The following is a 26,318-nucleotide window of genomic DNA, read 5'->3' on the forward strand; positions in this document are numbered from 1 at the left end:
GACCGCCACCCGGACTATCTTCCTACCATCTACTTCATACGGTCAACTATCTTCTTCCAATATAATATAACCAAGTTTAAATTTATGGGTTACGCAATACTGTTTATAGGATTTTTTATCCTCTTCGACGTATGTTCCTGATGTTTACGCTTCCTTTCATTTCCACTATCTTTATTTTGTTCCTTGAATATAATAGCTAAAAAAATAGAACAAAACAACTCAGTGGATACAAATGAATGAGTGTATGAATACTGTTATGTATTAAAGTCCTAAAAATACTACTTTAATGATATGGCACCTTTTGAGACTTAACTCAATTAGTATTTCTAGGGGTGCATCCGCCAGAAATCTAAATATTTTAGCTCGTTTTTGTCCCGAGGGAGGGGGGGAGGGGTGATTGTAAGTAAGTTTCCTGTACACACGGACTGGGCCCACCAATAAGTCTTAACTAATTTTACTGTTGGGAGATGTTTTTTCTCATAAATCGATTGTTAATATTTCTCTTTCGAATTTTCTATTTGGTTAGAATTACCGTAATTTGGATGATTTTTATTTGTAATTGTTTTTATATATTTAGAAACAATTAGTCTTTTATAAATAATTTAAAATTTAAGTTTTTTTTTCAAACATGATTTAAATTATTATTATTTAATAATATATTGAGGAGGTGGTAGTGTGCAAATCCTCTCTTTTCGAGTATCACATCTGACTTACCTCGAGGTTACGACCCAATACGATATTTCGATTCACAGCTACCAGTACACTTCTATTTTTCTGCCTCAGTGAAAAATAGATTTCCCTGTCCGAAGTTTATAATGTTTTCTATCTAAGACTAAACTGATTTGGAAGAAACCCTGTTTCTCATTTTCCAACCATAAATAATTCAACGTTAAAAAACAGTTAGGTAAAAATAATGTTAATTTAAAGTAATATTAATGATTTATTTATAAGTAATTAAATTTTATTTGTTAGTTTAATCAAATTCCCTTTTAGAATCTTTAGGAATATTTGTGTACCGAATATGTTCAGGGGGGTTGTTCTAAACCTGCTCCTTCAAAGCAGAAATAAAGCCAAAAAGACCACGCCCCTCGGCCTTAAATTTACGTTGAGGTTGATAGAAATTTCCGCCATTCTAACCTTAACAAAAGGCACCCAGTTATTGGCTCGCGTACTCCTCTGCCACGCCCCTTGCTCTATAAGGCCCTCTTTCCAAGAAACAGTTAAGAAAAAAATGTGGGGTTTGGTCACGATCTCACTTAGAGGAAGGAGTATAATGAAAGGGGTACACTTCCATAGCAAGTGGTCCCAAAAGGCGTAATATATTCCTTTTGTAGGCGTGGCATCTAGTACGCCATATTTGATAGTCGCTGCCCCCTTCTCCATGCCAGAAATGTTTAGGCAGGAGTATAAAAAAAAAAAAATAGTTACTCAAAGCCTGTTTACATTTTTTGAATCACTATTGGTTTTCAATTACTTTTTTGTTGTAAACATTAAATATTCTAAAAAATAATATTTACCGTTTTTAATTCTTTTTTTTTTAATAAACAACTTTCTCCATTCAAAAACAATTATTTATTTGTATCAAACTTTATATTTTTACGTTTTCCTTAAAATAAATTAAGTTTTTACTAACCTTTTCTTGAATACATTAATTGTAAAATTGACTTCCACTATTTAGAACAGTAAATATATTTTGGGATCCTTAATATTAATATTTTCTTAACAGAACAAAGAAGCACTAATTTCTCGAGAACGACTTAGTGGATTTTCACAATAGATATACCTAATTATTGGAAATGATATTTACTGGAAGTTCTGTTCGCATTTGCGATTAAATAAACGGATCTGCGAAATCCCTATTAACTTTTAACGTAAGCGGCCTTCAAGGAGGATGGTCTAATTCCTACCACTTAGCGTCATTTTTGCTTAGGAGAGTATAGTTCGGTACTCCCCGCGTCCTCGTGGAGTAGGTTAACGTGGTTAATAGTAACATTAGCTATTGTAATCTGAGCTTACTGAGACAGCCGATGAATGACATCTACTTTGTTAAGCCCCATAGAGCTCATCATTAACCTCCTCACACTTTTGGCTTTATTTTTTCTGCTTAGTCCTTCCTGGAAGAAAACGTTAGGTGGATTACTAAACTAATGCCGCAAGGGTTGCTACCTTCTGTCAAGAAATGCGAGACAAACAGTGTGACTGGGAAGCTAGATAAATTTAATAATTCCTGAATGGATGTGTAAAAAATCGTTAATAGGAAAATTTATAAAGCTTACACGTTCAAAACAATCTTGTGTATTCACTAAACTTTGAATTATTTTCTAAGGTGCTGAAAGTAGTTGGTAACTTAATTTTGTATAATTAGTTTTAAAAACATGCAGCTTAAATGGGTAAATCGTCCTTCTGACTAGACAAGATATGATTAAAAATCGAGAAGAAAAATTGTAAATAAAGAAAAACCTATTATAAAATTTTAAAAAAGTAGGTGGGACTATGGAATGCGGTGTTGTAGTCCGGAGCCCCACGACAACTTATTTAATTTACTTCATATTAAGGTCTGAGGATTGGGATGTAAAATGATCCTGTTCATTTGCCTGAAATGAAAAATGCCCGTCTGCCATCTTAGAGCTACTGGCATAAAAAAAATGTGGCCGGGTTAATACAAATTCGTACAAGAAAGGGAACAAATTAACGCCAAAGGTTTACTAGTTATGTTATATATATATGTGTGTGTGTTTGGATTCCTAGTGGTATTGAAAATATTAATTTTCATGCACGTCAAAGGACTGGATGTTAAAAAAAAAAAAACCTAAAATTTTCGTTAATTTTTCAATCTGCGCTCGTTAATATGTCAACTAGTTCGCGAAAAATATGCGTACCTCCTTTAGAGGAAATAGTTCTTAAAGTTTGATATCCGAGTTATTCGAAAAACTTTAAGGTTTTTTTTTAAATTTTCACAGACCTCTGTGTATCTAATAGCTTTTAAGACGTCGAACTTTTTTTTTTTTTTTTTTTTTTTCGAAATAGATAATTTATTTTCTAATACTCCAGCATTGTGTCATAATCTTGTCAAAATATTTACTTGTCATGGAATTAAAAAAATACATGTATCTTTACAAGATTTTGATATTGTGCTGTATTTGTCGAAAATGTGTCATATTGAGAAAAGTTGAATGTCTCAAAATCTATTAGATATACCGAAGTCTGTAAGTGTTATAAATAAAGCTAAGACATTAAAATGTCATTTACGTGTGTGATTTTCGAAATGGAGGTTGTTAAATTCACTTATCTTCGTAGGAATAACTGTTTTTATATTTTCCCTAATTTAATCACAAAATGGTGATTTCTTTTTTTTTTTTCCGAGGGAAAAGATGTATCTCTTATACCATTACACGTTGGCTCAAGTTTTAGAAAATTTAATCCGCTTAGAAATTGATGTGTATTATGTTTTTTACTATGCAGATTATTTTCAGAATTGAATCGAACGATATAATTTAATTTTTTTTTCTTGAATAAAATAAAACTTCAGATCATCTGGAAAGATTGAAAAAAAAATAGTTTTTAATGCCAATATGGATGCTGTTGGGTATGGACCCAACAGCATGCGGTTATTTGCTCCTATTAGTGTTTAGATCCTTTGCTTCACCCTGCCATCATTTTTTATTCCTGCGGCTTTTAAGGTGACAGATGTCATTCTCATTTGAGCCCAGTGCAGATGATCATTCTGTTGGGACCTGAGTATGACATTCACCTTTTTATTTAGTAGATCAATTTTTAATTATTTTTTTATGTGCAGTGGCACAAATGGTAAAGGCAGTAGCAGCTCTAGACATTGCGGACCCATCTCTGATACGGCAGAAAGATTTGAGAGGTATGTATTATCCTCCTGACACTAAAAACTCGTCGGTAATATTTATCGCTTAGTTCATTTTTCGATGGCGCGGGACCCTGTGTGTCAGCCCTCACACTTATTTCCTTGAAACAACTTCTAAGTGAATGGAACATGTCTTAGTTGAAAGTTCTGTACAATATATTATTTACAACCACTAACCCATCAATGGGCCAACCGTATTGTGTACCGTATACAGATTTTCCAATAACGTCCATTCTTATCTCAGAGCAAATCTGCTGCATGTGAATGTCGACTTTTCAATTCTTTCTTCTCGGTTTACTATCTTTCTGAACATCAGTTACATATACCCATTATTAATCTCCAAAATGTCAACGAAGTTCGACATGATTCGCGCAAGAGACACATATTAAAGCGAATCGAGAAATAATTAACTCTTTATAATTATTGTTATCCGATTTTTTTTTTTCCACCACCACCACCTTTGCAAAGTCATAACAAATATTGGGCTCGAGAAATGAAAATAAAAATTCTAATGCATGTTTTTAAATTTCTTTAAAGAGTGTTGAAAAAAAAAACTTACAAACATTTTTATCATGACTGTGAAACAAGTTTTTTGAAAATACGGGTTCATTAAAAGGAGAAAAAAAATTCTGCGCCGTTTTTCTTTGATTTGAAGAAAATAAAAAAAAAAATTAGTTTGGTCTCGTTATGGTATCGGGCAGATTGCGAAATGTAAAATAATATCCCTGCGTATAGGTCGTATCTGCATTTCAAGGAACATTTGTATTAAATATTATGAAAATATGACTCCAGAGTCAAAAATCTATATGTATAGTTACTAAATTATTTTCTCCTAAATCTAATCCTATCCACGTTCCTGGCTGTAAAACGCTGTGCAACAAGTTATACGTCTAAAGATTAAAGGAACTTAATTAAGATTTATGAAACATTGTGGCATGCCATTCTTCAGTAGGCTTAAATTACTGGGTGTCATTAGTCAGGGAAAGATTAATATCATGCCGTTTATAACCTCTTATCAGAGTACCCGGCTCCTCCCAGAAAGGCTGCTGTAGGAGGTGACAGCATTTTATTTGTCTATGGTTGCGTGTGCACGTCAAGGCGCCATCTCTCTTTTTCAAGACAGTGGGGCTGAAGTCAAATTTCATATATTTTTATTAGTAACTCAATCCGAAATAAATATATTAAAAATCTAAAAACATCTCAATTCTCCGAAATTCATAATTCGGTCCAACATTAACCGACATTGTTTTTAAATACGGTCACTCAGAAAAAAAAGGAGCTGAAGCCAAGAGATATCATTATTTTAATCATAAACACAAAATTACCCGGGACAAAAAAATCGCCGGCTAGACAAGTTGAACGATCCCGTCCAGCTCGATATACACTGGCTGCCTAGGAATTGAAAGGAAAGATTTTTTTATCTGAAGAGAATATGAAGAAATTTATTATATTTTATTACACTTAGCTTGTGGTGAGTTAGCCATAACTATGTAATTGATAAGAGGTTGATGGCATCAATTGTACTTAATAGAAATTTGAATGATTTAAGATATATCAAGATATTTAATTAAATAGAACGACAATGAAGAAATGCAGGATTAAACTATATTAGTTTATTAACGTGAAGTTTTCAAGTCGAGAAATATCGGATTCACAACTAAACACCTAACTAACCCGTCTTTCTGCACTAGATGGAGAATACAAGATGTTAAGTAGTAACAACCTACATCGCAAAATATTAATTTTGACTTGCATTAGGATAACCTATGACTTATAACAAATATTGGTGAATAGATTAATGTAAATTACCAAATTAGAATAATTTAAACAAAAAGTTTAAGTTTATCGGTAATTTAGGGTAACAATGTTACCTTACCGGCTCTAAACCAAAATAACCAGTATGGGGTAACTCTGAAGTGTTAACCACCTAAACGTTCAGTCGGATTTGTAGTAAACACAATATCGATTTTCTGACGTGTTACATAGAAAATTTGAAACTCGTTTGTTTCAGTTTTTTCTTCATCCCAAATGCCAAAATAATGTCCTACAAGCTTTTTGTTTGTGTGTGGGCATGATTTGCATCAGTCTGGCTTTTGACTGACTGTCATTCTTACTGTCAAATTATGATTAATGGATTAAATGCTTCGCTGGATTGGTGGAAACTTTATAAAGTTTTTTAATATTTATTTACTAACGAATCAGATGTATGCAAATAATATTAATCTGTTATCAACCCAATGTATAACAAAGACTCAAAATGATATGAGTTGTGCATTTTATATTAGTTTTAATACCTTCAGTACATGAATTTGGTCTGCTCTAGCATCCCCTTTCGGGTCAAATGCGCTCGAACACTTTACTCAAGATTCTTTTTTAAGTATCTCAATAATTTTTAAAAAAGGGGTGGATGAACATCATCCTAAATTTCTTCCTGCCTTGAGGACCTTTTTAAGGAGTCCTCTGCAATCATTCCAAATAAAGTCAGAGAGCTGGAAAATTTTATGTGAATAGAGGTGGAAGAGTGCATTTGGAAGTTTCAATTTTTTCCTCCCTCTGTCATTTATCGGTTTTTTTAACAATGAAAACGTCACTAGTTGTTCTGTTTTCAAAAGGAAAGTGTGAAAAAATATAACCTCTGTTACTCAACCTTTTTATCGTTCATTCGTATAATTATTTTATTTTGTTTCCTTTTTATAACGGGTACCTCAACCAAAGGTTCTCCATGTTTAGGGAAGTGCCTAAACTAGATTAAAATATTTCATGAAAAAATGGAAAATACAAAATGGCGTAAATTATAATTTACAAGCTTTAGAATCTGTTTTTGTTTGTATTTACAGTGTCTGGTTCAACTCTTGTTAGTGACATAAAATAAATTCTTCCAGAATCCATGAGCGAAGAACGATATTCGTTTCCTGTCTCTTTTTGGAAAAATCATGTTCACAAACCTATGTAATAAACCATCCTATAAGCAATTTCCTAGTTGAGAAAAATTCTCTTAAAAAAGCAGCTTTAGGCCTTCTACTTGGTTACGAATTTAGATCAGGGGCAATTATAAATAGGGTTAATTTATTATCAGGGTCACCATTAACATCAAGAATGAGAACTGAATTATTTTTTTTAATTAGTTTGAAATTTACTGCCCATCCCCTTGAGGGTTCCGAACCCCCACCTGAACACTGTTTGGGTTGGCACTCCTGCTCTGGCTCTGACGGAAGTCACCACTTTCCTCCGATCCGGGCAGCCATCAGTCGAATTGGGTCCGGGATTAAAAGATACATTGGTCCTCTCAATTAATGTTTTATTTTTGCAATAATATTAATGTTTGGATGAACGTTTGATATGAAAACATTATATTATTTATAATAAATTAGACCTCTATTATGTGATATTAATATAATAGATTTTTTTTTTTTTTAATTCTCGTGATTTTTCTGTAAAAAGCGGTAACAACATATCAGATAGTATACTGAAAAATGGCCGAAATGGGATATTGAGTTTACTCGCTGTAGAACCTTTTGATACTGACTTATATTAATTTTACCACCCTATATTGGTTGTTCTTGACCTATTTTATGCAATATATATTTTGCTGTAAGAAACATTCCATTTCAAAAATGTTCTACAGAGTCTAAAAAAAATTGACCTATTTCTAGAAAACCACTACTCCCACTCGTTCTAGAAATAACAACGGAAACAAGTATCGTCGAAATCAGTTAAGCGGATGTTCTCGAATCAGAGTTGGTCAAAAATTAGCTATAGTTGAAACTAATAGCTAAAATGTACTACTATACTATATATAATGTTTACTATTATAAACTGATAATTAAAATTACTATATTTATATATCAATGGTTCGTTCGTTAATAAGGGTCGTATCCATGGAAATTATAGCTATTGGTTTCAACTACAGCTAATTTTTACCCTAACTCTGATCCCCATCCGTAAATATTCTTGGGTGTTTTCAGGTCTAAATGTTCCTTACAGATACTAAATTTTATGTCGTTTGTCGTATTCGGCATAAATGTTTATTGGTGCGGACCCGGTTTGTCTGATAAATAATTGAAAATTATAAGTAATATAATTAATAGTAGATGATTATTAGTATTAGTTTATTTTAAGACATGGGAATCAATCCAACCTAACTTCAGTTCTAACACATGTTTTATACTTGTCATACGAACCAATAAGTTTCAATTTTGTTTCACTAGTAATTTTTATTCCTTTTTGTCTATTGTGGCAAAAAAAAAGTATGTTAACCAAGCAAATCATTCAAACTATTGAATATTTATTGTCAACCAACATTACACATCAACTTTAACACCACTCAACTATTGTATTGCCTACTTGAAATTGCCTTTTTTCCTTTGATCAAAGACACGTGTTATCCCCAAAATGTCAATAGTTAATGGTATGTGGCAGGTCGTCAGTACTTAATTGATGCTTATTAGCAGTTCTCATATTTTATTCTGCTTACGTACTAATCCATCAAAATACATTTTGACAACTTCTTAGTCGACTGAGCAAAATGCTTTTAATGTACTGGACTACTAACTAGTCTTTATTACTTGCGTAGGTGTAGCAGACCGAGAGCGCTGTCGGATATGAGAACTACTGGACTGTAACTTTTTTTTTTTTTATTTCAACGTTCACTTGGTGGTTAGTTACTGTTGTTGTGATATATTTTTTTTTAATTCGCCTTCCTTCTTTTTTTAAGTTGTATTTGTTGGCTCTAAGTTTTTATTTGTTTTTTTTTATCAAGAAAAATGTTTAAAATTGTTAATTGCCTAATACGGAAGAAAACTCAGCAAAACATTTTCATGTTTAGGGAATTATCTCGTATACTGAATCTTAAAGTAAAAAAAAGGCATTTTTGTTTTGAACTTGAAAAATGCCAAAAATAAATCCAAGGATTGTTTATTATGATACTTTCTCTTCTTTCTTTTTTAATGTATATCGTAAATTGCAATAGTATAATTAGGTCATAACTAGTTAAAATTAAAAAAAAAAATAAATAAAAACGAAAGAAAATAAAAAACTTATTTTTTATACTGTCCCGATAATTAATATTTACTGATTTGTCGAAGATGGAAGCTTTTTTACGAAAGATCGTGAGTTGAGGCTGGATCGAGAAATTGCATTTAGGAGAGGGAGGTGCTTAATAAAAAAAATCCATATTTGATTTAGATACCTAATATTCTGTAGCCAAGTCCAATGAAATCATATCAAGAATGTTACGAAAAACTACTTTAATGCGTCTATGGAGTTTAGTGGGATTCGAACCCAAATGTTTAATTTTTAATTCTTCAATAGGGTAAACAAAATTTAAAAAATGCATTATATATACCATATATATTGCGAATTTAAAAAAAAAATTATAGGATTCGAAAAATGTTTTAAAACATTCGCTCCACTACCATTTACACTATCAACTGGTTCATGTTATTTCTATTAAAATAATTTTTTTTTTTAAATTCATGTCTTGGATTCTAGACTAGGATTTCGTGAAATCTTTAAACGTCTTTGATTTTTATTTATATGTTCTGCAAAAAATTATTGTAATAAATATTTTATTTAGTGAATTTTGGATTCAATTTTTTTTTTCAAAATAAATCAGTAGAGATAAAACAGTGCTCTCAATCAGAGCAACGGAGAGAAACTATCTCGACAGGGCCTCGTGTTTAAATGTACATTACAATTCATAATGCTGAAGCGAATTAAAAGACTTTTACATTCGATAACTAGTGGCATTGAACCGATTTATTCTCCGCGATTAATATGAAATGATAGGGATCCGAAATTACGAACTATTTGCGGAGTTGATAATGATAATTGATGGATTCTCATTTAGTTCGGCGAGGTATAAGACATAGAATTTATCAAGATGTAGGAATAACTTTATTTATGATAAGAGCAATATGTAGTTCTTCAATGGTTTCTCTTCAACCTAATTCTTTTTGTCCCAACTCATCTAATTACAATGGTAGATCGAGGCGAGATTTTCGTTGCCTAGTTTATAATGCATGGCTAACAGAAAGTAATAAGTGCTTCCAACCTAAATAATGAATATTTGTGGAGTTAGAGATTACGTATCGTTTTCGATTATTGCTGATGGAGAGGCCAGAACAGTTTTTGTGTCTGTCAGTGTGACTGAATTTTATTTTAAAACGAAAAAAAAAATGTGCTAACCCTAAAAGATTATTTGGTGAAATTGTTTTTTACTTTAAGAATAAAAACTAAATCTCTGGAAATGAAATTAAAACTAATCCAACTGTCTGGAATTAGAAATACATGAACGTTTTATATATGTTTGTATTAACATATATAAAACGTTAATGTTATATTATAGATTTGAAAATCGCACTACCAGAATTCATGAATATATTTCTACTGGGATATCTGAAATACGAAAAAAAACTTTATACCATTTAAAAACAAAACATAACTCATTTTAGAGGCATCTTAAAACCAGAAAAATAATTATATAGGTATCCCATAAAACAATGGTTAAAATAAATGAGATGTCTCTGGAATGATAAGTAGATTTATTTTTTTATTCAAAGAATAAAAATCGTTTTATTGAGTTTTTCTGACTCGAGTGTCACAGCTTAAGCGATGATATTTTGAGATAGCCACCGTATCTCAAGATATCGATTTGAGTTTAAAGTTAACTAATCTTAAGTTCGAAACAATAAAAAATTTCCCTATTGGAAAATTAGAATTTCTTGCTTTCATTTTGAAGAATATTGTTTGGTTTTCGTAAGCGATAGTTATTGAGCCTAAACCCGAAATGGTGGCAGATATTCCTCGTACTATGTGTTAAAGTGTGGGTCGTTGATGGACGGTAGGAAATGTAAATTTGAGAATCCACACTATTTAGTTTATGTTAGTTACTATTCGCCGAATGATCCAAATTATAATATTGAAATTCCGAGGGTTATGGCGAAGTATTAACAAAAAGTTTCTTACCATAATTTTGAAAACTATTTTATTTCAGGCTCGGCTTTCCTGTTATTGAAACATGATAAATTCTCTGAATTCTAAAGTTGTAAACTTAAGATTTTTTTCGTCTTGGTACCTCGACATCGTTTGTTATAGTATTCTGATGGGGAGAGGTGGTATTTTGGCGAGTATAGCCGAAGGACTCCGAACTGTATGTAATTCGTCACCTCCCTTTCCACGCAGTTACTCGTTTGATCATTGGAGGACTAACCTGTTCACTATGATTTCACTTCGCAACTTGACCAAGTCTTTTCATTGAAATTGTTGAAAATTTTCTGAATAGTAAATGATATAGCTTTGAATTTGTTGTTCGTACCTATCTGTCTGATGGATTTCATGTAGAAATAAAATCCATTATAGATGTATTCTTAATTTTAGTTCTGTTGCACTGCAGAACTGATAGCTATATATAGATATCAGTTTCTGATAATTGTAAGATGATAAGATTTGTTATTCTTATCTAAATTCCCAACCCAACTCCTATTTTTTCTCGAAAGTGCATCATAGTCTTTCAGTGTTGATTTTATTTGGAATTGACTACAAGAGAAGCGTTAGAAAATGTCGCAAGCATGGTCCATCAGAAATATTATATAAGTTGAGAAAAAATCAGTTTCTCCTTTTAGTGATAAAAATAAGACACACATCCAAAACTCAACGGAATTAGTTTTCAAAAATCTCAGTCCTTAACGTGCAATTTGCATCCATTAATTTTGTGGTTGTGTCTTAACCTCCAATTTGATATTATAAACAATACTGGCATTGATGTAATCAATAGCGGATGTCCTAAATCTTGAGACAGACTTTATTCGTGGGAAATTTCTTTTCAACTTCAGCCCACAAAGTGTTTAACTGAAGCTTTAAGTGTTTAACCAACGAAGACAAAACTTTTAATAGCTACATTCAAGAGTATATAAAAACGACTAATATTATAATGTTACGATTCTAGAGCACTCAATTCTGCATCATATACGACCATAACTAGCTTGATATGTTGATAATATTTTAGCTTGCCAACCTGACTTAAGTGGAGTGTACCAAGAAGTTGAGTTGAACTCGACTGATAAGAATGGATGGATATGGCGAAAATCACAGGGGAAAAAATCGATGAATTAAATACATTTAACATAAGAAATGTAATAAATATTATTGTTAATTTTAAAACATGTTCAAACTTCATATGACCAGGGTTACCAACTTAAAGCTCGCGTAGATGTGGCTGGAAGGGAGGCGAAACTAATTAATTAATTCTTAAAATTTATTATTAGGAAAATACTAATTCATATATTGCTTCTTTGCTTTGATAGTGGTATAACTAAAATTAAAACTTTTTTTTTTTATTGGACGTATTCCAAAATATCGTATATAGAGACAATTTGGGCTTAATACAGACTATACCGATGCTACCTCGTTCTTTAGAATACATCCAATACAAAATTTAAAAAATAAATTGTATCACTATCAAAGCAAACGAGCTATATGTACATTCAAAACAAGTTTGTGTTTTAAAATAAAATACGTTTTATAATTGTTTAAGGAGTTCGTAATAAAAATATTTAAAAAAAGAAATATTCTAAAAACTTAGGAACAGGTATTTCCCTTGATTTTACGTATTATTTCTGTTCCAACACCCGCTTCTCACTGTCCGGAGTATGCGCAGTACGAGTTTGTCGTTGCCAAATCTTATACTTCACATGCTCTGGAGGCTCAGAAGTGGTTGTTTAATTGACCTACTATGGTTACAAATCGACTAGAAAAATACTAACGGCAACGAATTGTCACTCCCCCAGTTGCCAGCAAGAATTAGCTGTAGTTAAAACCCTAGCTAAATGAGCTAGATTACTAATTAAAATATTTTTTATGTGCTTACTTGCTACTTAATTAGCCACAAGGTTTTTTTTTTTCAGTTATGAAGCATTAATGAAAAAAAGATATTCAATACGACTACATTCAAATTAGCTCTGGTTCTAGCTACTCCCAATTTGCGTCTTAACTCTTCCAAAACAAATTTTACGAATACCCTAACAATACCCCCTACCATGGAAGACAGATTGTGGTGGCATGGATGGCAGTGTTGCTTTAAATCCGTAATATGCTATTATCCCCGCTAATAAAAAAATATTTCAACACCAGTACGAAAAATGGAAGTGTGGCAACATACTAGTCATTGATTTAGCTGGTTAAAGTTGTGCAACTATTGCGGGAATGTTGCGAACAACTAATTATTTATTTAGAGATGTATTTCTTAGTTCCGCCATCAGATAAATAGTTTAGTTATCTGAGTCCTCAGCCAAAGAAAACCCCGTTGCACTGTGGGTTGTAGCATAACCTTTTGGTAGGCCAGCGTCATTCTGATGGTCTGATGAACCCAATGCCTTTCAGCTTGATTGTCTTTTTTGTTTTATTAAGTGTAATATTTATGAAAAGACATTATCGTAACTTCGAGTACTCATGATCAAAGCTTAGCGTTTCGCCTTTAGATTATGACAATCATTCTAACCTCTTCCTCCTTTAATCGGTGACAAACTTGGAGGAAGGAGTGCAATGTGGTTCGTTTTACTAAAACTTGATCCCGCATTATTTTTTTTTTTAACGAGAAATTATTGGTTGATTGGTTTATTTTTTCTATTCTTCACATAGTATGTTATGAACATGCAATCTCATCTGATATCCTCCGGCTAATTTATTTCATTGTATATATTTACCGGAACTGTTTCGGTTGTTTAGCAATCGATGCATCTATTTTTTTTACTATTATATTACGATTTTTCAAATTTCAAAGAGAATTGGCAAGACTGTTGAGCTGCCTTCGGGAGAGGAAAATACTTTTTTCTGTTATTAAATATTCTAATTTCTTCTTCCGGTTCTTTGATCGGATATAAATATACATTCAGCAACATATCTACTACGATTTTGAAGGTCGAACTTATGTTTCGAAGAAATTATTCTTGACGATGATAAGGGAAATAAAACAAGAGTAAATATATTTCATCTAGTCGTGATCTTTTCTAGCTTCTTGACAACTTTTCGTTTATTTTATTTATTGTGTATTATCTTAAAAAACAAAACAACATTCTTCACTTAATTTCTCCATTATACCTAGTCACCACAAACTTAATATGTGTTGTCACCTCATTCTATCATCTATAATCACTGTGCTATTGCTTAACTTCATGTAATCCGGCCAAATTAGATGCCCTAATCCTCGGAAACTAATGTTAATAGAGAAACCTGCCATGATTATGTTACGGTGGAGACAATTTGAGTGTATAGTTAAATAAAACAAAAATATTGGCATCCAACTGTGTTGGAAATTAATTCAGTTGCTATAAATTTTGCTCCATTATTATTCAATTCAACTAAAAATTACGTCAGTAGTTACTTTCATACACAATCCATATCTGTGTACTCTGATTTTCAATGGTTTGCCAGTATTAAACTATGATTTTGGTGGAACCGTTTCAATTACATAAGATATAATATCTAAGGCTTACATCTTGTCGGTTTGTTTAATTACCTATGAATAGTCGGATATATAATTTAAGTATTTATCTGGAAAGTTTATAACCTTATTGAACTAAGACAGTTTTGTAATCAGTGAAGATACTTTGTCCTTCAAGTGTTGTACTTTGCTCCTACCCAACATAATATTCGTTTTTTCTATTCTTTGAAATTTGATCACTTAATTATAATTTAGGGTTAGGGTCAAGTTTTATTCTGCGTGCCCGTTACAAAAGTTAAAACCAACGTCCTAGAACTGATTCCAACCGTCATCACTTCTGGCTCCGAGGAGAATAGTGTACAATACGTTAGGCCTCGTCGAAATAAATTAATGTTTACTAACTTACTTAGCATTCAAGTAACAGAGAATATTATCTAAGAACTATTCTTTGAAAACAATAAGAAATCAACCGATTCAGCTGCGTTCCTGATTTTTGAGTTTTTACATTGGGCGGCTCTACATATTGTTTGACCGATGATTTTCGCCAACAATAATTATTTCAACAAAAAAATTTTATCAATACCGGGTTCTTGCATATTTAAGAACTTATTGGGATCGACAACACTCTGTTGACTAAGGCCAACTTGTATTCGTCATAGCGAATGTTTAGCAATTACTTCCGGCATAGAATTAGTTATTGGTTTGAGAAAAAGCCAAATTTCCGGGATCTGAACTTTTGTTTAAGTTCCAATCATACCTTTTTATCTTGGCTTAGTTGTATATATAAATATTTTGTTTTGATAGAACAACAACAAAGAACTTCATATTTTTTCTCTATTTTCATAAATAGTTGGAATATAGGCATATATGAAACCTCAATTTTAAGCATTTTGTAACAAAATGGTGGATGGTTATGTTAAATTGCTAGAATAATTTTGGGATAAACTGTGACTGTTTCCAAAATAAAAAAAAGTTACCCAAAAAAATTAATTGTGGTTTTGGTTTATTTAAATGAAATCACTATTTATTTTCTTTAAGAAGTAGCCTTTAAAATGTGTATGTTATTATGTAGTATTGTATTTTAAAATAATTATGGATCTGTGATATTTTATATTATATTGGACCTATTTGAAAGATTCAAGTGACTGATAGTTACTATGCTTAAATTAATTTATTTAGCCATTAACAAAATTATTATTTTGTCTAGGTTTTCATAAGTATTTCTTACCTAGATACATAGTTTTTTTTTTTTCATAATAGAAAGTATTAGTCAAGTATAATGTTAAGATCATGGTTAATTCAATAAGTTCAAATTTCATAGTAAAATTAATGGACTCAGAAAATTTTATTTTACCTCTGAAATCAATATTACTGCATACCTGTTAAGGGTATTATGGGTAGTACTAACTATTAATGTTTAGCCCAACAAGGATATACATATATAATTCCTTATGCAGTTAACTTAAATGAATTATTTGTTGCGGCAATTGGCAGACTACATACTTAAAATTTTCTGATTTCGTATAGCATATTTTTGCTACCAATTGATGGGCTCTGCAAAATATGTGCATTTAAAAAAAATAATTTAGATAGAAGTTCATAAATGCGAATATATTATATCTATAACCTATCTTTTATATTACTTAAAAAATTATAGAATCCCTGTTTCTAAACCTATTTCTTTCAGCCATGCTGAATTTGGTAGAGCCTTAAAGTTAAAGTTATTTTTGTAAATGACAATGTTTATGTTTTTATGTGCTAAATTCTTTTTTATAAATTAATTTTATCATGATTTTGAGTTATTTTGGTAACTCATATACACACTGTATTTTGTGGTAGGCATTCAAAGAAAACAAGATGAATGCAATTAGAAAAATAATGTATTTACTGTGTCATATAATACAAACATAAAAAAAAAAAAGCATAATGTAAATATAATGGTCATTATTATTTTATATTTGATAGATTATTTTTTTGCTGGTTTGTTGGTCGAGATATATTTCAGGTATGTATAAATATATTGTTTATTAAATAAATTACAATACATTTAATTGGAATTATTTCTGATATCCCCTTATCCTCCTATAATTTTTTAATACGTTTATCCAGTCAAATTACGAATATTGTTATTGCTATTCGTTTTTTGTATTGGTTAATATTGATTGAATACTTACATTTTCGAAATTAGGTAATGACTTGCCAAATGAAATTGTAAGTTTACAATCGTCCTGACAAGAATTTCAGAACAATAGTTAACATTGTCCAAGAATTGTTATGTTAGTATTAAATTTTAGCTACTTCATTAACAGATACGCAAAAATGGCTGAATACCAGTTTATTTTATTTTCATAATTATAACCTAATATGTGAAATGGAACTAGAAGATAGAAGAACTGACTTTTCACACATGGAAAATTGTGTCATTTATTTCTAAAAATCATTCCTAATCTGAGAATGTTATTAGATAATTGATCTTATTCTGCAAACAAAGCCTTAAGCATGTGGACTTAAATAAATATTTTATAGTAAACCTATAAACACAAATAATACAAATTCAGAATATATAAGCTAAACACTCAGCATGTAAACATAAATACTTTCGAATCATTATTTAATTTCGCCTTTAAAATAAGCAATATTTATTATATAAAAAGAGATCATATACTACAAAAATCCTGAGTTATTTGGTGTATCCATCATAACTTTTGTAAGCCTACCTTCAAAGAGCCTTTAACTTGTTGATTTTTTTTTTTTTTTTTTATCATCAGTTTTGCCCCTACTAATTACTTACGTAAACCTGATCCATCCAAGTACCTTAGTATGGAAAAAGTGAATTTTCAGAGCTAGATTCTGTAAAATAAATTAAGAAGATCAGACTATGAGAGAAAAAATTACCTCATGATTATTTCATAAATAGCTCTCTTTGAAAATAAGATAAACAATAAAATATAATAAAAATGATGTTAATTCAATATAATCTAAATATTTTATTGGTCATAAAGTACTAATTTAATGAACATCATTAGATCACTTCTAATCTGACTAAAAGTATCAGTTTACTCAGCTTATTACTTAATTGTTTTCATATTACAATTCTGTTCTTTTTTTATTTTTTCTATAATGATCTATCATAATGAAATACCAATAAAAATAAAGTGATATTTTGAATGTAGAAAAAAGGTTTTTAAAATAAAATAAATATAAATCTTTAAAATTAAATTTGAAAGCATTACATAAAACATAAAGTTCTACTTGGTATTTAATTTTGTTTGAATAAATATTGAAGCTGAAGCTGAAAAACATTCAGATCACTTATTTTAGTTTATTGTTAGTTGTTTAGAAGCCCTTATTAGTTTGTTTACAAAATGGAATTAGTTGATACTTCCAACCTTCTGTTGGATATCAATGTTGGTTAAAGACATATGGTTAGTTTTGGTTGAAGCTTAATCACATTACTGAAAATATTCTTTAAATTTTGGATCAATATGTTTTTTCGAGTGTTACCATGTATGTATTTGAATTATCTTTTTTTATAAAATCATATTAAATTAAACTTATATAGCTACACATGACATTAAATTAAAATGTGAACTACGTGTAATTTTATAGACATATAGGATAGTCGACTTCAATCAATTTTAGAATTATGTTTTATAAATGTTTCCAGTTAAAGGGACTTTCGCAAAAACAAAACATCAAGTTTGGTTTATTATTAATAATAAATATTATATTTATTAATTCATTTTTCTTTATAAAGTCACTTTGACCCAAATTGTATATAACAGCCGCACTTCTTTCTTTAAGAATCTGCTTAATTAACTCATTATAATTTTTATTATGTTAATAGAAACATGAGAAGGGTAGTGAAATCAAGTTAACTTCTCAACATCAAGTATATATTATCATATAGACATATATTGCATCAATAATATATAGGTTGAAACATAAAATTAATGATATGTTATATATTTGGCTTTAAGTAAACATATAGTTTTGTTTTCTTGTGATTTTCTATTTTATTAATTGTCAAGAGTTACTTCAGTGTTCAATATAACTGTTTCCTCTTTTTGAACTATTTTATCAATTTATTAATAAATTTTTACAGACATAGTTTTTACTAACTACTCAATCCTTTAGTGTACTCAGAAATACTGAGTTAGTGGATTGAAACAAAATACTATTGATCTGCGATGAACTATCTTTACACTTGTTGTAATAAGGTGGAAACCTTCAAAGTATTAAGATCATATCAAGAGCTTTATTTGGAATTGTGGAAGTGATATTCACTGGTGTCAGTGATTACATATAAACCAATATGTGTATATTGGTACAAATCTAATACACTTTTGAATCCATTTTATATTTCATTCAATGAAATACTGTCATTTGTAATTAAAAACCTCCTAGAACATTTGGAATACATTTTGGTTGTATAAATATATTTTTAAAGAAATATACTTAAAAACAACAGAGCACTATGAATCATGATTTGCCTATTATAGATATCTTTTTAATTTTTTGTGTTAATGTTTATAAATTTAGTTTCAGGTCTTCAGGAAAGTGATGTATTTGCAGATGCTCTGACAGCAGCTAATCCTGTGAAGGATATAAAAAAACGTAAAAGAAGATCGAGTACAAGTAGCTCACCTAGTGATGCGAAAAAAGAATGCAATGCAATTCCTAAAACAGAAGATAAAGAGGGGAAGGAAGCAATAAAACCCGTATTGAAGGTAATCATCTCATCTTTTAAAGAATCCTAATATATTAAGATATTTAATATTTTTTTAATAAGAATTTTTTTGCATTCAACTTGAAAGTATTGAGAGACTTTCTCAATTATATTGTTACATGTAGTTTAGATTATGACCACAAAACATATTCCATTGTATTATTATGCTTAATTTGGTATTTAATTATGGTTTTACTTGTATTACAGTTCTATCAGGATACTTTAATTACATCAGAAGAAATCAAAATGGAAAAAGCTGACAGTAGTGAAGAAAAACCTTCCACCCAAGAAAAGGTGGATCTGGAAAATGAGAAGAATGAATCAGGTAAAATAATATAGATGAACAAGAATAAATTATAAATTTGACTTCATTATCTTAATATAAAATATTTATTCAATTAATTTATTTTGTAGATATAACAGAAACATTAACCAAAGAAGAATTGGAAGATGAAGTTGCAAAAGCAGAAGAAGCAATAGATCAGGTTCTAAAACTAGAGGAAAAGAAAAATGTTGAAAGGGAAAAAAATCGCTTACCCAAAGGAGTTTTAGTATACGTTAAAAAGTACAAAACTATAAAGAAAAACGTAAAATGGAAATGTGACAAAGAATTGGAATCAATTCAATACTTTGAATTAGATGAAACAGAAAGAGGTATTTATAATTTTATAAATAATGTGATGTGATATAAGTCACTTTGTAATAAATTACCTATCTTCTTATTGATTATTTGTAATTTTTCAGTTAATGTCACCAAACCATTCATGGACATGAAGCAAAATGAACGGATAAATGAAAGAATTATGCTATCCAGAAAACTTGGTGAGTCCTCATATCCTACCTATCATATCATATCTGTAGTTAAATCATGTATTTATTATGCACTCATTATAATAACTACTTTATTATAAGTATATATTCCACAAATGTTTGTCTTCTGCAAATTTCATTATAATGAATAATATGTCAAGGATATTAAGTGGGAGATAACTCATAATTGGCATCCTAGAGATTTTGCCAAACTACTAATTATCTCATAGTAGAACTTTCTTTTGGGAAAGAGGAGCCTTAATTCAATTATTTGTAGAAGTAATGTCATTTATAAATATAATATGGTCCAGTGACATCAAATTAAACTCAATTAGTACTATTTTTATTTGAGCCAATGTATCGCCCCACATTGCAGGGCTTCCTCAGGGCTATAAAAGATACAAACACTTAACATAAGTAAAAAAGTAAATGGAAAATTACAGGGGTATTTAATGAAAAGTAAAATTATATAAGAAAAATTAGAGGTTATAAACAATAAATGAAAACGGAAATAGTAACAGATAAAAAGAAGAAATATTAAAGAAAGTACAAATTAAGAGAGAAAAAGGGATAAGAATAAAATCAAGAAGAAAAAAAAAAAAGAAAGAAAAGAAAATGAACGAGATAGAATTCATACCTGTTTTGACGGAAGTCAAAAGTCTGAGTGAACCGTTTGTATTGGGAGGAGTGGGGATGGTAGTTGAGTATGTCACATTTGAAAGTAATATTAAAGTATCATTTATATCTAAAAATCTCCAATGTTGCCTAGAAGTTTTTGAATTGTGACTCAAACTAATAGTTTTTATATTGACTTATATGTATATGGAATATATTGTAAGAAAGTATTGCTATCTTGCAAAATTTCGATTTTGAGTTTTTGACGGAAGTACAGGTCTAGAGGTCCCCCGAGTTCAAATAGTCTTATTTCTAAAATTGGTCTTTGTGAGTGAATAGTCCAGCTCAAAAACGAAAAGTCGTGCAAAACTGAATTTACATTTTAAAGTCGGGTGTATGTTTAAGATGTGGTGGCAATTTTCCCGATAATATTATAAACGCCAATTTCTAGTATCGATTTTTGACATTTTTCGATTTTCTCAGATAGCTCTTACGATTTGATCAAACTCGGCATATTATTGTACAATTGAAGATCTTAAATATCAGCAAGGCCTTATCCACATTGAAATATTCTTAGAGGGCTTAAATTACGATTTAAAAAAAAACAAAATCTTCTAAAGAACCTTTAATTTTGTTTATTTGAAAAAGTAAACAATTCTCATAGTTAGCAATAATGAACAATGAATAAATACAAGAATTTTATAAATGACTAAAGGAGAAAAAAGAAAAAATAGAAACATCCGATTCCAACGGGAAGATTGGGTTGTCTTGTTTTTTCTCGGAGAAAGCCGACATCGACCGAACTTTTTAGATTGCTTTACGACTTCGTCATCCTTGTTTGGGATAACATCAACAGAAGCCCACCAATTACACAAAACTAGGGATGTTGTAGGCTGGTAAGTGAAACTTGTGTTATGCACTCACCATACCATATTCACATAGGTATTATTAATCATAATTGGTTTATTAAAAAAATATATAATTGGAGAAGTTTGTCCGGGGGTGCGGTCAGCAAAGAACAACATAAATAAACAAAACCATATTTATTTATTTTATGCCGACGTTTCGACATGAATTTCAGGTCTTCATCAGGGGTTATGGCATAGAAGGTAGGCCTGTAACTCAAAAAAAATATATATCTGCTTATCAGATTTTTGGGACCATTAATCCTTGAGAAAATAATTACATTTTTTAGAAATATACCAACTTTCAGGAATCATGAAAATTATGTAGTTTTATTTATCTTTGTATAAAATAAAAATAAAAATTTAATTTGTTTTATTCATTATCACAATTTTGTTTACAGTATCAGAAGACATTATGGAGGAAAAGACCCCTTGGCGGCCATTAATTCCCATTGATGTAGTTGGTGATCTTGTAATACCTGGTAAAAACAGTATTGAAAAGGAAACTCAGCGGGCAAGAGAAAGGACTACTTTGCAAGAAATTTATTTTAACCGGTCCTTGTAAGTATTTTAAAAATATTTGCTATGTAATTTCATTGCAGATTTTCAGATAAATTATTATTTTCTGTTTTACTGTGCATGCAAAATGAATAAAGAAAGAAAATAAATATTATCTATGAAATTATGATTTAGATTATGATAAAAAAAATATATTACACTCAGTAAAACATTTAATATTTTTACTGTTTTATTTTATTTTTTATTATTATTTAATCTAGCTGTTATAAATCTAATAATTTTTCCTTCTATTTTTAGAATTCCCGACTCACCAGCTGAGCCTGATTTAGAAATACATGCATATACAGAGCCAGCCATTATCCCCCTTAAAGATCAAACAGGCAATATGGATTCTGTAATATCATACAAAGACAAGCCATGGCCGGAACCTAAAGGTTACCCACCTGGTACTGTCGGCTCTCCTCCTCAAATGATAATTGATTCACCAAATGAATTAGCGCAGCCATCACAACCCGGCATTCCGTCTAATAATATGTTCCCTCAGCAATTCCCACCACAGGCTGCAATGCAACCTTACATGCCTCCAAGTTTGATGCAACATGATTGGATGGTAAATATTTTTCTTTTAATTTTAATATTACTTAAGTCTTTTTTTGTTTCTGGAATGTATTGATTCTTATTCTTTTTGTATTATAGGGTTCTGTGGAAGGTGGCAATATGATGGTAGGCGGTGGCCAAGGAAATGAGCCGATGATGATGCCAGGAATGCCTCCAGGAATGCACCCGGGACTGCTGCCCACACCAGATATGTTTCATATGGGCCCACATCCCCATCCTCCTGAGTTCATGCCTCCTCCTTTTGGTCCCATGGGGCCTCCTCCTCCTGGTATGTTTCCTGGAAATTTTCCACCTAATGTTCACCATCAGGAGCAAAACCAGAGGCACCATCGACCATGGTTCAGAGGACAGAACAATGGGGGCAGTGGTGGTAGTGGAAGTGGAGGTACTTGGCGTCACCCATCAAAAGGTAATTTATATATATATATATAATATAATTCAAAATATAACACAATAAAATACAAAATATAACAAGTAAATCCTTTATGATTTATATTAGTAAGATTAGTTTAACATTTTAAGAATTATCATAGTTATTTTATTTTTACTTTGAAGAAGTTAAATTATTTAAAAAAATAAATCCTATTTGTATGAAATACTAAAGTAAGTGTAATGCTGTTAATACCTTAGTTGGGATAATAATCTAAATTATTTCATTTCAAGTGATAGCAAAATAAAAAAAATTAAAAATTATTGAATAAATAGCTATTGAGCACTTCCGAACTGTTTTAAAATTTTATCAGTTATAAAAGTCTGCTGGTATATACTAATTTTTAATTTGTAGAATTTGGCTTAGTGTGAATCAATACAGATGAATTTTCACTCTTTGTGATTTATTCGTGAAGTGCCTAATACTTGTATAATTTTTAAAATATATAAGAAAAATGAAATTAAAAAATATATGTAATTTTGTTAAATAATGATTAAATTTATTTTATTATATTTTTAGGTGGCGGAGGTTGGACCCAAAACAAGATGTGTAAATACTACTTGAAAAAAGGCCACTGTCGGCAGAGTAATTGCAACTTCAGGCATGGATCTGGAAAAGGCAATGTGAGATAAAGACTGCCATTTTATGTGACTGGAACAATGGAGTTGGAAGTCATATTTGTCAGTTGTGCTGTGATTTAGTTTTTAAGTTTTTAATTGTTGATATTGTGAGGAAAATATTTTTGTACAAATTCTTTCTTATAAGTTTGTATATACCTATTGTATAATGTACATTTTATAAATAGTCGAGTATGGAAGAGTTTTTATATATTTAAAGGAATAAATTGTATATAAAGACTATAAATACTATAGTAATATTTTCAATGAACTGAATAAATAGTCGATTTTTTTTTTATTTTGAAAGTATGGATTAAAGTTGAGATTTATAACCTAATTTAGACAGAAAAGTGTCAATCAGTGAATAAAAGATTCAATACTTTTTAGTTACTTGTTATTTATTATTAACCTAAAGAAATAATAATAAATCTGTATTATTTGATAGTGATACTTGTAGTATTGACATGCTAATGTTCAACATGTTATCTGAATTTTTGTTTCTAGAATACAAATAATGTTTAAAAGAATAAACTCTTTTTAGAAAAATATTTTTAAAAAATAAATATCAGTAATATCTTTTTTGGATCAATTCATTTCATCTAAATTAAATTTTTATGTTTCTGTGTGTGTATCTATTGTTTATTGTGTGTTTTGATTTAAATCAAAATCATTGTACTTTAAATCTTCTGAGACCATTTGAAATATAGAAACTAAATCAGTGTCCCATTTCTAAGTTTACTTTATGCAATACACTAAATCAGTAAATATCACCAGCTTACTATGAAGCCTTTTAAGTACAAATTTTCAAATTGGTAGGTTTTTAGGAATTTCAAATAAAACTTTTAATACAAACAGTATATTCTCTCTGTCCCTTGTGTATCCTCATCTTCAAACGCCCCCTCTTAGATCTAAGTTTTATTTGGGACATCATATTAGTAAAGCCAAGTCACCTGTCACTACACTGTTTATATTGAAGGCTTTTCCATTTTTGAACTTCTTCAGCATCATGACACACAGTTCACCATCTGAGGTTCAGTCAAGCTATGGAGATCCTAAAGAATAATGAAGCTCCCTGAATTGAAAGTTATTGCATAGAATGCTATGAATTGTTGGTGTATTAGTGCCTAAGCACTTCACTACCTGGAGGTAGGTCATTCCCCCATTTCTTTGGTTTTTGTTGAGTTTTCTTTGGTCACCTATGAAGCTGGAGGACTTGATGTTGCAGCTCAAGCTCAAAATTTCCTCTTTAAAACTCATAGCCCTTCTCTGTATTCTTTGGAGCATGCTCAAAATCCTCAGTTTTTTTTTTATCTGTCTATCTGATACCCAAAAAAATTTGTGTACCAAGTCACTACACTTGGCCTGTTTTCAGACGTTTTTATTTTTCTTACTTTTCATGAGTGGAATATTGAAATCAAACTGCGATAAGAACTTCATCACTGCTACGGAGATAACTGTAATAATCAAGAAAAATAAAATAACATAAATGGCATGTGAAAGGATACTTAGCCAACTATACTGTACTTGGATAATGGAGGGCCCTTGCCTAATGCGTGTGTTTTCTGAATATCTGGCGGTTTAACATTCTGTTGGAACGACCGGCCTAGTCTTGACATGTTTCAGGGTCAAGTGTCATATTTATATTGAAAATATAAATTATGGACCTCAACAAAAATTCCCTCTGAAGGTGTAACTCTTTGTTTAGGGAGATATATACGTCTAAAGATTTGCATTGCTATGAATTATTTAGGTAACGATAAATAAATTAATGTGTGTTCCAACTACTTTATTAATGGATTACAACTATTAATATTCATATTAAATGTTGTTCAAAGTGATTCAAGGCATTAAGACAAGCTCCGGATCTTTCTGACAGAGCAACAGTGGCCGAACGGTAATTGATATTGTTATTGGAAGATTATTAGTTGACCGTATGTAACGATTGTAGGGAAATGGTGAACTGCTTAAAAATATTTATTAGTCATCAACATTTCGTCCTGCTTTTCTGAGCTTCATCAGGGCTTAATGAGAACAAAATACAAACATGTAGAATATTATAAAACTGTGAGAGTATTTCGTATGGGAATTCATAATAAGGTAATCTATAATTGTATCTATCTTGAATTATCTGTTGGCTAATAATACTATTAATTTTCATTACCATTATTTCGATTTCAATAAATAACAATTATTAAACATCACAAAGGTTAATGAATTTATATGAAGTTAAAATACCCGTAAAGTTATAGAAAAGATAATATATAAAAAAAAAAGAAATAAAAAAGCGAAACCTAGAAAACAAAAATTATAAATATATAATAATAGAATATAAACTAAAATAGAAATTTAATTATATTGTTTGTGAGTATTCCATTACAAAAGAGGTTTTATCGACATTTTTTCTCCAACCTCCACGATATCTTTATTTACAAACAAATACAATATATACAATACACGATACATATACGTAATTTACAATAAAAATTGTATCGACAATATTTTTTTTTTTCTAACCTCTTTATTTTTTATATGGTTACATAATACAGAATAATATAATGCAATACATTATTCATATACAAATAACATTACATCTTCGTTTGCCGTATGGCATTATAAGATTAGCAAACATGGTCCGCTGAAGGCGGTTATACATTGGTGGCATGATAGCTGGGGGCTTACAAGAAATGGGGAGGGGCCATTCCGGCTAGTGATGATGGTGGTGTGATGACTTCAAGCTGCAGAGCCCGAAGTCCTTCCCTCGGC

At 30.4% G+C, this 26,318-nt stretch overlaps 1 protein-coding gene across 4 annotated transcripts in view; it reads left to right on the plus strand.

The window, feature by feature from the left end:
* Window positions 1–23,988, plus strand: part of LOC106687527 (serine/threonine-protein phosphatase 1 regulatory subunit 10) — a 53,874-nt gene extending 29,886 nt beyond the window's left edge. For 2 of the 4 annotated variants that reach the window (XM_014431462.3, XM_014431464.3), the window contains exons 6-13: window positions 18,855–19,042; window positions 19,249–19,366; window positions 19,456–19,695; window positions 19,786–19,863; window positions 21,773–21,932; window positions 22,188–22,500; window positions 22,587–22,917; window positions 23,458–23,988. In XM_014431462.3, coding sequence (XP_014286948.1) covers window positions 18,855–19,042; window positions 19,249–19,366; window positions 19,456–19,695; window positions 19,786–19,863; window positions 21,773–21,932; window positions 22,188–22,500; window positions 22,587–22,917; window positions 23,458–23,570 — 1,541 coding nt within the window. In that variant the 3' untranslated portion in view covers window positions 23,571–23,988. The remainder of the gene's footprint in view (window positions 1–18,854; window positions 19,043–19,248; window positions 19,367–19,455; window positions 19,696–19,785; window positions 19,864–21,772; window positions 21,933–22,187; window positions 22,501–22,586; window positions 22,918–23,457) is intronic. The other 2 variants (XM_014431463.3, XM_067053235.1) reach the window with 2 other exon arrangements.
* Window positions 23,989–26,318: the final 2,330 nt, after the last annotated feature.

The sequence above is a fragment of the Halyomorpha halys genome, unplaced genomic scaffold (assembly GCF_000696795.3).
Source record: "Halyomorpha halys isolate HHAL.00 unplaced genomic scaffold, Hhal_1.1 Scaffold977.1, whole genome shotgun sequence".
NCBI lineage: Eukaryota > Metazoa > Arthropoda > Insecta > Hemiptera > Pentatomidae > Halyomorpha > Halyomorpha halys.